The sequence below is a fragment of the Octopus bimaculoides genome, chromosome 1, assembly GCF_046866305.1.
Source record: "Octopus bimaculoides isolate indiv1 chromosome 1, ASM4686630v1, whole genome shotgun sequence".
Classification (NCBI taxonomy): Eukaryota; Metazoa; Mollusca; class Cephalopoda; order Octopoda; family Octopodidae; genus Octopus; species Octopus bimaculoides.
The window spans coordinates 3,228,067-3,245,066 of NC_142928.1; the positions used below are offsets into that span (position 1 = coordinate 3,228,067).

The following is a 17,000-nucleotide window of genomic DNA, read 5'->3' on the forward strand; positions in this document are numbered from 1 at the left end:
CTGTCCCAGATTACCAAATAGAGGGGACAGACAGACTGTCCCAGATTACCAAACCCCTTGTTCTTGGGATGAACAGCTGTAGTAGTGTCGTTGGTGCTGTTGACAAGCAAGGGAAGAGTTCTCGGCTAGAAAGTGGAAGGATGACCCCCTCACCCCTCTATGCCGTATCTTCACACATTTTATGGTACCATGTTAAGAAATGGGGCCATTGTGAACCAGTTTTGGTTTTTTCATTAGTTAATACAACCGACTTCCACCAGTTGGGAAAACAGATATAAAATGAGAATATGTGATAATGTAGAAAAAGAGTGAGGTGCCAGTGAGGAGAAGGGCCACAGAATAGAAGGAAAATCAAGTGAACAAGGGTTGTTTTTTAGTTTGCATTTTGATTGTCCAACCCATGCCAGCATGGAAAGCGGACATTAAATGACGATGATACAAGGCTTGGGTCAGCCTAAGGCTATAGTAGAAGACACTTGCCCAATGTACCATACAGTGGGACTGAACCCAGAACCATGTGGTTGGTAAGCAAGCTACTTACCACACAGCCCCTCCTGCGCCTATATATATATTTTAAGTAATTAAAAAAAATGGAAATTCTTGAAGAAGCTAAAATGTCTTGTGTAATTTACATCATTGCATTTTTTATTCTGTCAGATGTGATGATGTACGCAACAGTTTCATACCAAGGTTTTGTAACGAGATATATGTAAGGGTTCGACACCCAGAGTCGATAATGATGTTCTTAAGGGTTCAATACCTGGGTGAATGCAGCAGGTTATATTATAGTGGGACTACTGGATCACATGACAGGAAGGTCCTCTCTATCACTCAATTGTGTGGCAAACATTCCACACCAAATACTTTTAGGTTGTGATATTACGGTACCTTTTTACATTTTACTGCTTTGTCATTAGACCGTAGCCATGCTGGATCACTGCCTTGAATAATTTTAGTCAAACAAATCAACCCCAGTACTTATTGTTTTTAAAGCCCAATACTTATTTTATCAGTTTCTTAGGCCAGACTGCTAAGTTACAGGGACATATCTTTACAAGTACCCATCTTTTGGCACTTTGTGAGGTCCTTAGTACCTTTCTACATTACAGTTCTATCAAGATTTCTGCTTTCAATGTGGGTTACCTTCACTGAGGCTGCCACAGTTTACCAGGCAGAAGGGTATAGCACAATCTCAAGCAGATGGACATCAGGTTACCTCCGACAGAGGTGGGGGAATTTTCTGGAAATAGGAGGTAAATGGCTGGTAATGTACCTGTCTCTCAGGTAAAGAGAGCATTACCTTGGGAAATGAAGTTGTTGCTTTTATAGCCCATGGTGGAGGCAGGCATTTAGCAATCAAGTTATCTGTTTATAGCTCAACAATCTGATGGTAGCTAGGAATATTTGTTAATATTGGAGTGGGGGAGAAGGGAGTACACACATACATTATATAGACATATCTACCACTTGCCTTGGTGGGGAAAAAAAAGGTTAACCCTTTCATTACTGTATTTATTTTGAGATGCTCTGTGTTTCTTTCAATTAATTTTAAATATAACAAAGAATTTAGTAAAATAACTTAGTTCTCATTCAGCTAGTGTTAGGAACATAAATTGTGACTAAGGTTTGGTGGAAGATTTTAATTCAAAACCTATGAAAATGAGACATTTATACTACAGAGCTGGTTTCAGCCAAGTTGGTAATGAAAGGGTTAAAAGCAAAATATTTTAGTCATATGAAAATAACATCACTAAAATTTTCAGAGAAACCAAAACTGGAAATTGAAGTATTCAAGCAAGGAAAACACTTCACGGAACAAAGAAAAACAATGGCATTTAATTTTTTGTTGGTTGAATATATTTGTTTGAATGGAATAATTGCTGAGGTGTGGAATGATGGTTGAGGTGAGGAATGGAACAATGGAATGAAGGTTGAAGTGTGGAGTGATACAATGGAATAATGACTGATGCACGGAATGGAATGCTTTTGGGAGTGTGGAGTAGTGCGATGAATGATGGTTGAGGTGTGGAGTAGTGCGATGGAATGATGGTTGAGATGTAGAACAGTTCAAGGCATTCAAGACCACGTGACATGCACATGCTGGATATCAAAACAATACAACACACGAGAGAGGAAACATGCAGTAAGAAGCGAGAAATATTTTTAACACTGATTTCACAAATGAAACTTTGTTACAATTGACGGCATCGCCTGCAGTGAAAACAGCATCAATAAACAACACCAAGATAGAGTCCAAAGACTAAATTTAGTAGCAGTTTTTCTTTAACATCTCAGGAGTTTAGACAATACAGGGTTAGCAGCAATACCACAATGATTGTCTGCAGTGATAGATGTCCATCAATAAAATAAAGAGGGGGGATGGGGGCAAGAAGAAGAAGGAAGAAAAGAAAGAAGAAAAAGCCAACAACAACAACAACAACAACAGAAAGAAAGAAAAAAAGATAATATATTGATTAAAGGTAGTATATTGATTAGTTGTTATTGTTTCAAACAGAAAATAGTTTGAAAGGAGACAAAGAATATTAACATCCCAAATTCAGAAAAAGAAACTGAAAAACAACAAAACAAAAAAAAAACCTACTTTCACTTTCTGTCTGTCTTTTTTTCCTGTTCTTCTGACCAGAGAGTTTTCTGGCTTTAGACTGGCGGCAGGCACCTGCAGACAATATATCTGGCACTTCAAATGGAAGTTCCCAACACACCCACACACAAACGCACATGTACACAGATACAGCATATATGTATATATATATATATATACACACACACACACACACATGTACACACAATTTTATATTTTTATATATATATATATATATATATATATATATATATATATATATATAGGATACAAACATATATATAAATATATACATATATGTATAATGGATAGATATACAGTAGAGTGAGGAGGTGGGTAATAGTGGAGGAGGGTGAAGAGCTGCTGAGCAACGAACTAAATTGAGATGCATGTAATCATGAAATGATGATAACTTTACAACAACAACAGAAAGTAAGTGATTGACAGACAGACAGACCTTTCGTAACGGCTTATATTGGAAGTGAGGTTAATGTCCTGACTAAATCACAGACAGACAGATATGCACAGAATGACAGCAGACAGACACATACGGAAACGCACGTCTGTCTCGGCATGCACAGATGCACACACACTCAGACATGCACATACAGATGTGCACTCACACACAGGCATGCACGTGCACACACACACACACACAAAGACAGACAGATACAGTAAACCCTCACTATACGCGGTTCACTTATCATGGCTCACTTATCGCAGTTCACCCATACCGGTTTATTATTTAAGCTTACGTCGATTCCTCTGTGGTGTTGTTTTGCATTTATATTAAAATAAATAGATACAAATTATAAAAGTAATAATAATAAATATACAGTCCGGTACTGTTTCTGCTTCACAGATTGTCACCTATTGCGGAGGGGCTTCGGAATACGACACCCGTGATAGTCGAGGGATTACTGTACACACAACCATATCACAGGGATTCTTTTAATCCATAATACTAGTCCGACTCATTCCAGCATTTCTAAAACTGAAATAAAATATAAATAAACAAATATAGCCACAGCTCTGAGCTGAAACTACAAAAAAAAAAAACCCTGAAGAAAACGGTTTCCCCTCCCCCACCGCCCAAAGTTGAAAGAAGGGTTCACCTTTTAGCATTCAGATTACTGTTATCCAATGTAATTTGCATTTATTCGCATTATTTTGAATTAATCATGCATTATCGCAGAGCTTTGAGATTCCGATGATGTGATTGTTTATTTTTTAGAATGATATTGTAAGGTAGGTGTGAAAGGCCAGATCTGACTAGTTTGACCAGAATACAAGTAGGATATTTTGGCCAGGTGTGACCGGTTTAAATGCTAAATAGTCAAAGTAGAGTATTACAAGACAAAAAAAGAAAAGAAAAAAAAGATTTGCTGGTGGATTGCATGAGGTGGCGGTGGAGAGGAGGTTTGTAACTGTTGGAACAAGTTGTTGCAGGAAGAATGTATTCCAAGAAGAGCTTGTTTGTAGGTTTAACCTCCATTTGAAAGTAAATCAATTTTTAGATATCTTTGTGTTTGAGAAGAGCAATCAAAAGTTGAATGAAAAGCAGCACGATGGGAATGTTGCCTTGAATTAGTTGCCTGAATACAGCTAATTAGATACAATTTGGCTCGTTAAAGAATTTACATTCTGAAAATATTGATTAACATCCGGCAGAACCGAGTTACTTTATCTTATTTCAATGACATCAGATGCTTCTTATAAAAATCTCAATTATATGTAATGAAAACATTTGGGGGGGGGGGGGCAGAGAGAGAGAGAGAGGGAGAACTACCAACTCATTGTCATACACACACATACACACGAATCTAAACACGTGCATATACAAGTGTGTGTGTGTATGGTGTTTGTACACAATATAAAGAAATGAAAAATAAAATTACTCAAACAGAAAATAATGTTCATTTAGAATTGAACTAAATGCATTGTAATAAGCAACATGTGTGAGAGAGAGAGAGAGAGAGAGAGAGAGAGAGAGAAAGAGAGGGAGAGAGTGTGTGAGACTATATGCACAGGCATACTCCATGTTCTTTCTCCCTTTCTTGTTAGCCAGTTCCCAGATTTCCAGGTATTTCAAAAGCATACTTCCTGTTGAATCCTTTATATATTTATTTATTTATTTATTGCCCACAGTGGGGTGGGGATCTAAACATAAAGGGGACAAACAAAGACAAAGGGATTAAGTTGATTACATCGACCCCAGTATGGAACTGGTACTTATTTAATCAACCCCGAAAGGATGAAAAGCAAAAATTGACCTTGGCAGAATTTGAACTCAGAACGTGGCAGCAGCAGACGAAATCCCGCTAAGCATTTCGCCCGGCAAACTAACGATTCTGCCAGCTCGCCACCCTGAATACCTTATATGTTGAACATAGCATGTCTGTGTGTGTGTAGCTACTTCTCCATGATGCTTGCATGGGCCGGATGGAGTATATTGAGGCAGATTTTTAAAAGTGCCCTACTTGTCGCCAATTCTCACCTGTTCCCAAGTCAGGTAACATTTCCCCCATGACCTGACATGTTTCCAAAGAGTGATACTCATTTACAATTATCAAAATTATCAAACCAATACCATGTAGTAACGTCCTGACTTTGGCATTCATCTCAAACTAATTCACTCACACCAGACAATTTCCATTTTCACTGAAGCCAGAATTAACAGTAAAAAGCTTTCCATCATCACCTGTTCAATTCAAAGCCACAGACTAAAACCATACTTCATTTTTGTCCAACCCATCAAAGATATGCAAGAGATTTGGCTGCTATTTCTAATAGGCTTAGCTACTATTTTCCGGTTAGCTCATTTGCTTATACTTATAACAGTAGAAATAGCAACAAATTTGACTGTCTCCCATGTTGGTTTATATTTATACTTACATAAGATAATAGGGTATGATTGGAGGAAGATCTTAGCTGCTATTTCTACTCAGTTTAACTATTATGTAGTGGCTGCCATTAAGGTTTATATGTATGTTTAAAAAAAAAAAAAGGCAATGATGAAAGACTGAGACCTGTGGAGATCTGCTGTGATTGAGAAGACCCGGCAAGTAAAGCGAGATCACAGTCGTGGCCTGCACCAGTGTTACATAACCAGCCCACTTAAAAAGTACCCTTGAATCGTTGGGCGACATGCCGTGTTTGAGGAGACCTATTGAGAGTTGTAGCTGATACCAGTGCTGCCTGACTGGCTCCTGTGCTAGTGGCACGCAATAAGCACCATTCATGTGTGGGTCATGGCCAGTGTTGCCTGACTGGCTTCCCATGCTGGTGGCATGTAAAAAGCGCCATCTGAACATGGAAGATGCCAGCCCCAACTGGCTCCTGTACCGGTAGCACGTAAAAAGCACCATCAAAGTGTGGCCGATGCCAGTGTCACCTGACTGGCTCCCGTGCCAGTGGAAAGTAAAAAACACCCACTACACTCCTGGAGTGGTTGGTGATTAGATACCCTATTATCTTTTAGTGTAAAAATTGATTTTTATTTACCTTAAGTATTATGAAAATAGTTGATTAATAATTGATTATTATATTATTTAAAACTTAAAAGGTTTGGCAGTTTTACATATCCAGCTGTAGAAACATTGTCAGATCAGATTGGAGCCTGCTGCAGCTACTGGCTCTCCAGACCTCAGTCAAACTGTCCGACCCATGCCAGCATGGAAAATGGATGTTAAACAATAACGAGAAAGAGAAGATATATATATATATATATATATGGGTTGACATCGCTAAGCGGTGATGTGTATAAACACAAGTTTATTACCAGCTCAAATAAGCTGGAGGGATATTTGAATCCATAAGAAATCCATTCACTGTATTTTGTCACAGGAAAAATTTCTCACTATGGACAGAAGTATAAAAACACCAGGTCAACTCACAACATTTGCTAACCAGACTGGTGGATACTTGCATTTCAGAGTGGTCATCTCTTCAGCATCAACTGACCCAGAGTATCTACACCTATTTCTTTAGAGTGAGAAATTTACTCCATCACAAAATACAGTCAATGGCTTTCTTAAAGATTTCTTGGAATATGCCTCAAGAATATTTGAACTGGAAACAGGTTTGTATATATTGATGATAATCATATATATATATACATATATATATATATATATATATATATATTATACATCAGATGCCAGTGCCACCTGACTGGCACCTGAGCCAGTAGCACATAAAAAGCACCATTCGAGTGTGACCAATGCCAGTGCCACCTGACAGGCACCTGTGCCTGTGGTACATAAAAAGCAACCACCACACTCTCAAACTGGTTGGTATTAGAAAGGGTATCCAGCTGTAGAAACCTTGCCAAATCAGACTGGAGCCTAGTGCAGCCTCCTGGCTTACCTGTTCTCAATCAAACCATCCAACCCATGCCAGCATGGAAAGCAGACGTTAAATGACAATGATGATGATGACATACTAAAAGAGAGATTATTCGATCATTTGACACTGCAGGGTTTCAATTCATTAAGGTAAAATTCAACTATTTTCAGTTTCAATTCTTTGAATAACTCAATTAGGTTTTTTTCCTGAATTGATCTTATAGCTCTGTTGATGCTTTTGAAGATTAATAAGGCATCATTTTTATAAAACCTACCATTAACACAATGGATTTTATTGTGGATTAAATATATGTATTAAATTTGAAATTGCATATACCTAATAAATTTGTAATTTCTACAGAAGACATATCTTCCATACTCGCATCTTAAACTTTTGGCACTGTATTATAATTTACATGTTACTTATTAAAGAAAAAAAAAAACTGATTTCCTAGAATGCTTTGTACATCATTATCTAAGATGATGGAGCAGCATTTCGTGAATTATTTTAATAGTAGACGTTTAGTTATGAAAAGGTAGTCATCTCTAATGTTATATTGGATAAACATATATTTTCGTTTACCAGGGATTCTAAACCAATTTGTTACTCAAGTACTTTTGTTTCAGACTGTTAATCTGGAAAATTATAAATTTTGCTGTTTTTACCAATCCTGTTTTCGTTGGAATTAAGAGTCTCGTTGCTGTGAATTACAACTTTTTCTTCAACATTAAAACTACAAGTTATGTTTCTAGCCTCATTATTTATAGACTTTCATCTATTATTATCATTAGTTTTTGTCTTTTTTTTTTTTAATATTATTAGTGTTATTTTTTTTTATAAATATATTATTTGATTTTACAATATTCTTTATATTTTCTGGTAGGTGTTGTTTATCTTGAATTTTATGGTGGGTTTTTTTTTTTTTTTCACCATTTTGAAGTTGTTATTTTGAAAGATTGAAGCTGTTTGCTGTTTGAATTTTCTGGTTTTGAAACCAAATTTTGTTTCCTTGTGTGTAGGTTTCCTTTGCTGTCTTGTTGGTGGTGGGAGGGAGGGTTCCAACACATTCTCTTAACCAGGTCTTCTCTACACTACTTCAGATCTTTATTTATCACAAAACTGGGCCACATTACCTCATGAGCCATGTGATGCTGGTACTATGTTATAATGTGAATATTTAATCATCATCATCATGTAATGTCCGTTTTCTATGCTGGCATGGATTAGACAGTTTGACTGGAGTGCACCAGGCTCCAGTCTGTTTTGGACTGGTTTCTATGGCTAGATGCCCTTCCTAATGCCAACCACTCTACAGAGTGTACTAGGTGCTCTGTGTGTGTGTGTGTGTGTGTGTGTGTGTGTGTGTGTGTACATGTGCTGGTGACATGTAAAAGACCCATGCTGTTCCCACATTAAAAACACCCATGCTGTTCCCACATTAAGAACACCCATGCCAGTGCCACATAAAAAGTGCTGGTGCCACGCAAAAGGCATCCAGCACACTCTGTAAAGTGGACAATGGAAGCTGGTGCAGCCCCTGGCCTTATCAGTTCCTGTCAAACCACCCAACCCATACCAGTATGGAAAACAGACATTAAATGATGATGATGTTGGTGTGTGTGTGTGTGTGTGTGTGTGTGTGTGTACACCCATGTGATGGTTGTAAATGAGCATTACTGTCATGTAAGTGGTATGTTTCATTTCCAGTCTTCCATGTAAGGTATGTCTAACCAGAAGGAAATATGACCTTGCTTGGAAATAGGTGAAGGTTGGTGGCAGGAAAGGCATCCAGCTGCAAAAGGTTTGGCTCAACACATTCCACAAGCATGGAAAAGTGAACATTAAATGATGATGATGATGATTGTGAACCAGAGAAAGGTAGAACAAGAACAGCAACATCATGGGATTGACCTCAACAAAGCAGCTTTTCCATACATAGTCACTCAAAATGGTAGAAATAGTAACCCAATCCCTCTTGCTGCACTTGATCTTTGAGAAAAAAAAAGAACACATCAGATATTGTTGTCTTGAATATATACATTGTCTGGAAATAAGCTGGGATGGTCATGACAAGAACATCATTGCTTAGGAGGTCAGCTTGATCAGAGGTGACCTGGGCCTTAACTACAACAGCAACAATATGGAAGCCTGTACAGAACATAAAATACCACATATCTTTATGGAATGGATTAATATTGGTATTAAGACATTCTCAAGTTATGAAGTAATGTTGTTGGAATAATCTAAATATAGGTGTGGGTGTGTGTGTGTGTGAGTGTGTGGCGAGGTGTGAAGTAGGTGTGGGTAAGAAGCCATGTTGGTAAATGAGTTCTGAAATAGACATGATTAACATATGTACTAACGGTGATATCAGATTTCTATAGACTTCAATCTTTGATACACACACACACATATATATATATAGATGGATGGATGCATATATATATATATATATATATATATATATATATATATATATATATATATATATAATGTGTGCATATGCATATATGTGTGTGTGTATATATATATATATATGTGTATATATATGTATATATGTGTGTGTGTATATATATATGTGTATATATATGTATATATGTGTGTGTGTATATATATATGTGTATATATATGTATATATGCATATATATGTGTATATGCATATATATATGTGTGTATATATATATATGTGTATATGCATATGCATATATATATGTGTATATGCTTATATATATATATGTGTGTATATGCATATATGTGTATATGTATATATATATATATATATATATATATATATATATATGTGTGTGTGTGTGTGTGTATATATATATATATTGTAAATATAATTAAAAGCTTTCACCGTATTTTGATTATAGAAAATAGTCTAATATCGGGGCACATAAACCCCTTGACAGAAAAAAATGGGCATCAGTACACAGATATATATATGTGCATACACACTTGCACACGTGCCTGTGTATATATATATATATATATATATATATATGTACATACATGCACACTGGCGTGTATGTGAATATATATATGTGCATACACGCACACATGTGTATGTGTATATATATATATATATATATATATATATATATACACACACACACATACACAGAGGATACAGCAGAAAAAACCCCTTATGCTTTACAAGAGTATTGCTGTGACACCAATTGAAGTTAAGCAGTATATATATTTGAGGGATCATGTTTGCAAGCAGGTGGTAATTCCCTTCATGTAATGTTTTACTGTTTGTTTTGTTTTATTCATTTGTTTTTCTTGCATCAACTTCCTTATACTACTTTCAACCCTCTACATAAAGAGTTCTAAACCTAACTATTCCATCGAAGGCCCTTTGTTGAAAACTTGATACTTTTTCACTCATTATTCAAAACCAAACTGAGTGACACGTAGAAACTCTTCTGGATTTTGTAGTAACTTCATCTCTTCATTAACAAAAACTGTTTCATTCACTTGAAACAACATCAGCTGAAAAGTGTCTTCTCAAAAGAAAAAAGCAAACAAACAGTTTTATTGACGTGTGCAACTATGTTTAGGTTGGCACCAGGTTGGCAGAGCTGATAACTTCTTTTATCTGCTGTTTTTTTTTGTTTTTTTTTGCTTTTTTTTTCCCTCTTAAAAAAAATTCTCAGAGAGAACATGCTTCACTGAAGAAGCTATTGTGGTTGGATGTATCATATACTCCAGGCTCACTGACAAACACTACTGTGCCATATACCTCATACTCACTGACATGCACATTCAGGGGCAAGCAGGCATGTGCACACACGCGCAGGCCTTTGCTGAAATTCACACTTGACTAATTAATTCTTTGACAACGACAAATACTACTACCACCACCGCCACCACCACCACCACCTTAGTGATTCATAGTAGCTCTTCCACACCTCTTTCTTTTCAGAATCACTCTAACTTGTTTCAGTCATTTGACTGCGGCCATGCTGGAGCACCGCCTTTAGTCGAGCAAATCGACCTCAGGACTTATTCTTTGTAAGCCTAGTACTTATTCTATCATTCTCTTTTGCCGAACTGCTAAGTTACAGGGACATAAACACACAAGCATCGGTTGTCAAGCGATGTGGGGGGGGGGGGGCGACAAACACACACACACACACACACACACACACACACACATATATATATACATATATATGAAGGGCTTCTTTCAGTTTCCGTCTACCAAATCCACTCACAAGGCTTTGGTCGGCCCGAGGCTATAGTAGAAGACACTTGCCCAAGGTGCCACGCAGTGGGACTGAACCTGGAACCATGTGGTTGGTAAGCAAGCTACTTACCACACAGCCACTCCTGCACCAATCACTAAGTGCAAACACATCATAATCCATCCACACACATTTCTCTCCCACAACATCTCAATTCTTTCTGACACACTGTCTAGCAATCTGGAACACCCTCAAGTCTCTGATCTTCACACTGTAAGACATTGGCAACAACTACCTTTCTGTTTCTACCCGAGCTAGTTAAACCGAATACCAAGCTTCCCTTTTAGCTACCTGATATGGTTCTTGGCTACCCCCACTTCTCCCCACCCTCAAACCTGTTCTCTTTTATGGCCCCATCAACCTCAATGTTCCACCACCATGTCACCTTTGTTCTGGCAAAAGTTTCACTCCAACCACAGATTTGGTCTGTCACCCTTGGTAGATTGTCCTCTAAGAACTTCCAGTTGTCCTTTAATGTCATTATGTCTCTGTCTCTTCCTCCTCGTTATCAAATACTTCATTAAGAATGTCTCTAAATTTCAGCCCATTTCAAAGATCCTTAAGCCTCCATAACCTCCTCCTTTTCTATACCTGATTGTGTCTGTGGGTCCTTCTAACCCTAAGCCTGAAGTCACTAACCTATACTGAGTTGTACATTCTTCATCGGGGAAGGACTTTGCATTTACAAGGATCCATCTGATCCTGTTTCTGGTGAGAATGGAATCAATCTGGCCAGTGTGCCTGCCAGAGTGATAAGTGGTCAAAATGGCTGGCTGATTTCCTGAAGTTGCTATTGCAAACCAGTAGATCTTTTGCATCACAAAACACCAGCAGCCAAGTTCCCTCTTCATTTCTAGAACCAACGTTGTAACCTCCATGCACGTCATGAAATCCAAAGTTTTTTCCCAGCCCCACCCACTGAAGTCCCCAGCCATGATGATAACATTGTCTTTCATCATCGATGATAGTACACAGAAGGGATTCACAGAAACTGTCCTTCTGAACATCTGTCATGACATTGTTACATTAAACAAGATTATTCTTAGCTTAATAATCCTAGCACACACCCTTATTACCGCAATCACCTTATCCACCCACTTCTCTGTCAGAAGAATACCTATACCACCTTACACATCACTACTGCCCACCCAGAAAAAAACACACACACATACAAAGAAAATATACAGTTGATTAGTGAACTATATCATGGCCATAAATGAGGGGAAAAGAAATGGTGTATAACTATGTGACAGTCAGTGGAGGGCTCTAACTATGTTGAGTTACCTGAAGGTAGTAACCCCACAGGTGCCATACTTATTTAAATTGAGTCCATAAAAAGAATCCAGCCATGTAAACTGGTTATTTTACTCATCAATTGCATAGTGTCTCCGCTAACTACAACAGGACAAGAGGGAGCATCTATGGGGTCACTTGATCTACTAGAAATAGCATCCAGTCTTTCCCAAATTACACCTGTTTGTCTAAAATAAAAGGGTGTTGGGGTGGTCACAACTGGAATGTATCTGATTGCCAATCTGATTGATTAGTATTGATCTAGAGTTTAACAACAACAACAACAACAACAACAGCAAAATACTCTGACCTCTGCTTTTTCTCAGTGTTCCTAATGCAAAACATGACAAATAAAGGAACACAAATGGGGGAGGGGGCAGAAAAGTACACAGATGAACCTGTCTGGTGGGAAAATCAAACTTGTTGGACACAAAAGTTTGGATGTTTGCAAAGGCAAGAAAAGACTCTGGCAATAAGCTGTGCCAATTTCCTAAGACGGCGCTAATAAACAGATATACTCCAAGACCATTGAAGAACTAACAACATTTTAGTGTTACATTAAAAGAGAAAACATGGAATGAACGAGTTGGAAAGTTAGTAGAAACAGCACAGTTTCTCTAATGAAATATAAATTCGAGGACATTTCATCCAATTTGATAATAGAAATATTAATGAACACATGTAATTAATAATGATTTCAAATTTTTGCCATAAGGGCAGCTTGTGGGAGGGGATTAAGTCATTTATATTGACCCCAATGCATAACTGGTACTTATTTAATTGACCCTGAAAGGATGAAAGGCAAAGTCAACCTCGGCAGAATTTAAACTCAGAACATAGTGGCAGATGAAATAACAAGTAATTAATAATACTAATGATTTATTACACTGTAGTGACAATTCAAATTAATTAGCAGGAATGGTAAGTCTTCCCTTTTATCCGTGTCCAAAGTTATGGACAATGTTAGATAATTATTCTGAATGGAAATGATACTGGGTTAGGTTTTTAAAGTCATTGTATATCAGACGAATGATGCTGAGGATGATTCCAGTCAGTCAACAGGCGTTGGGGGGGGGGGGGGGGGGTCACTGTGAACACCCGACAGTCAATGTAACTAGCACTATCATGCAATTAATGTGTAAGTGGTTGAGTACTCCACAGACATGCAAACCTTTAATATAGTTCTCAGGGAGATTCAATATGACACAGAATATGACAAGGCTGGTCCTTTGGATTACAAGGTCAGCTCGTTTTTGCCAGCTGAGTGCACTGGAGCAATGTGAAATAAAATATCTTGCTCAAGGATACAATGTGTCCCCAGGAATCGAACTCGCAAACTTACAATCTTGAGCGCGATGCCCTAACCACTAAGCCATGCACCTTCAGTCGGTCAATGATGTCTGTTGTCAACTGGGAGGGAGGAAGAGGCGGTCAAAGAGGACTTCATTTGGTCAATTGAGAAGGGTTTGACGATAACCCCTGACCAATTCATCAGCAATGAACCCCTCAGCTCATCAGTGATGGCCCTCACTCCCAGCTCCTCAGTTCATCAATGGCAGTACAACAAAATGGTGAACGTCAGTTGGTCAGTGAGTAAAACCAAGCTTTAATCACTGCCGTTTGGTCAGAGTTTATGAAATTGAATCTGGGTAGGTTGTAATAGGGGCCAGAGTAAAATGAGAGAGAGAGAGAAAAAGATTAAGAAGAGGGGAAAGAGGAGGAGAGAGGGAGAGAGAATTAGAGGGGTTTGGAGAAAGAGGGAGAGGAGGCTAGAGAGAGGGGAGGGATTAGAGAATGGGAAGGAAGGATTAGAGAGAGAAAGAAGACTGGAGAGGGAAACAAAGAGGATTAGAGAGGGAAAGAGAATTAGGGAGAGAGGAAGTGGATTAGAGAGAAAGAGGATTAGAGAAAAAGAAAGAAAGAGGATTAGAGAGAAAGAGGTTTAGAGAGAGAGAGAGGTTTAGAGAGAGGGGATTAAAGAGAGGATTAGAGAGAGACATGATTAGAGACAGAGGGGGATTAGAGAGGATTAGAAAGAAAGGGCAAGATGAGTAGAGAGAAAGGGAGAGAGAAGTAGAGAGAAAGGGAGAGAGAAAGGGAGAGAGAGGAGTAGAGGGGGTGGGGGTAGGATTAGCAGAAGAGGAAAGGATTAGAGAGAGACAGTGAATAGAAAGCAGAGAAACATTACAAAGAGAGACAATTAGGAGAGAGAGAGGGGGGAGAGGGAGAGAGAGGGGGGGGAGAGGGAGAGAGAGGGGGGAGAGAGGGAGAGAGAGAGAGAGAGAGAGAGAGAGGGGGAGTGTGTGTGTGTGTGGAAAGAAGAGAGAAAAAGGAAGAAATCTAAACAAGTGGTGACTGTTCAGTTGGCAGCAACAACAACAACACCAACAAATCTCAAAATTATCTTTGATCACACCTGTTCCATTTCCTGCTAATCAGTAATTGAAATCTGGCAGGTAAGCTGGAAGCAATAAAAGTTTCTAATAAATGTACTGAGGTCAGATTAGATTAGAAAAACCATTAAACAGAATAAATGTGGCAAATTCTCCACAGACAGTACCACATGTCTGCTATACATTTTATGCTGTTAAAAGAACATGTGGATAGGAGAAATCCTCATCTGTAAAAAAAATCGTTTAGACACTTGCTAAAATAAACAGTCTCAGATAACAGCCTCAAAAGCTTTCAAGGAGAAATATCAACAATTTATGTTAATACATAAACTGTTGAGAAGCTATTTAGATCAAACATATAGAAAACTGCAAAGAAATAAACAAGTGCAACGGAGATGTTTGAATTTCAGATAATCATTGCACTGTCAGTCATTAAAACCCCTGCCATTACTGTTTTCTCTATTGCTAACAGCCCCTCTTTACCATTTCTGTCTCTCCTATTTCTCACTCCCTCCATCCCTCCACACTGTCACCTGATCAGTCGGCTGCTCCCAGACTAGACTCTGGCTTCCTTTTTCTTTCTACCTTCCCATCTTCGTTCATCTTTTACAGCAACAGTTCTCAATGGTTTTCTTTATTTCTTTGTCCATGGACCCCTCTTATTCCTACTTTCATCGACTAGACCAGTGGTTCCCAATCTGTGGTCAGCAAAGGTAGTACTGGGGGTCCGTGAACTAAATTCAAAATTTTTTCTTTTTTTCATTTGGTATCCTCTCAGAAACTTTTGCTTCCATTTGTCGTAATTTGCTACTCTAAATGGTAACAAGAGTAGATTGAGTATCTATCAATGAAAACAAAACAAAAAATGGAGAAAAAAATCATATTATTGACATGTAAAAAACACCACTTGAGCATGGCTGTTGCCAGTTCCGCCTGACTGGCCCTTGTACCGGTGGCACGTAAAAGCACCCACTACACTCTCAGAGTGGTTGGCATTAGGAAGGCATCCAGCTGTAGAAACTTAGCCAGAACAGACTGGAGACTGGTGAAGCCATCTGGCTCACCAGTCCCCAGTCAAACCGTCCAACCCATGCCAGCATGGAAAGCAGACGTTAAACAATGATGATGATACATAAGGATAAGCATATTAAAAGGGGTCCGTGAGAAAACTCATTTAAATAAAAAGGGGTCCTTGGTAGCGAAAAGGTTGGGAGCCACTGTACTAGACCCTCATAGCCATTCAATGCTAAATAAATCCTATAATATTTTTATAATTAAATAAATATTATTAGGAACGGCATAAAAAAAAATAGTTAAAATATTTTGTGCATCATAGAAGTATATAACCAATTTATTGCACAAATTTTAATGAAATCCTGTGGACCCTGGTTGAGAACCACTCATCTATAGTAACCATCTGCTCTACGCAACACTGTTGGTCAAATTGTGTCTATTGGAGACAATGTGACAAGAGGTGAGGATCCCCTTTTGCAGTGCAGGGTACATGGTGACCTTACTGGTGCTGCAGTAACAATAAAAAAATGCACCCAATTTAGTCTCTAAAGAGATTAGCAAACAAGCAGAGACAGCATAAGGTTGAGAGGGGACTTTTAAGTTCTGTCTGTTTGAGATCATAACAACCGCTCTGGGGTTGGTACCACAAGAGAATGCTTACAGTTCAATCTGTAAAGTGATTGGTGTGAGTAAGGGCATCTAGCTATGAAAATCATGTCCAAATAAAACATGAGCAAGACATGGTTCACCCAACCCACCTCGGGGGCTATTGCAATATATTCTACCCTTACCAGTACACAAAGTGAAATGACGATGACGATGATAATGATCTGAATGTTATTGAGGGTGTGGCAGGGCTCCAACCCATCATGTTTTACATGGCAGGTGGTACTTATCCTATCAGTCTCTTTTGCTGGACCGCTAAGTTACAGTGACATAAACACACCAACACCAGTTGTCAGGTAGTAGTGGGGGACAAATAGAGACAAAGACATACATGCAATGACTTTCTTTCAGTTTCCATCTACCAAATCCACTCAGAAAGCTTTGGTTAGCCTGAGGCTATAGTAGAAAATACTTGCCCAAGGTACCATGTAGTGG

General features: G+C 38.3%; 1 protein-coding gene across 8 annotated transcripts in view; it reads right to left on the minus strand.

Moving 5' to 3' along the window:
- The window catches only part of LOC106873416 (CUE domain-containing protein 1), a 188,818-nt gene that overhangs the window by 14,534 nt on the left and 157,284 nt on the right, over positions 1 to 17,000 (minus strand). For 4 of the 8 annotated variants that reach the window (XM_052975105.2, XM_052975072.2, XM_089347763.1 and 1 more), the window contains one exon: positions 2,603 to 2,677. The exons of the other annotated variants lie outside the window; for them this stretch is intronic. In XM_052975105.2, the coding sequence (XP_052831065.1) occupies positions 2,603 to 2,677 (75 nt within the window). The remainder of the gene's footprint in view (positions 1 to 2,602; positions 2,678 to 17,000) is intronic. 8 annotated transcript variants of the gene reach the window in all.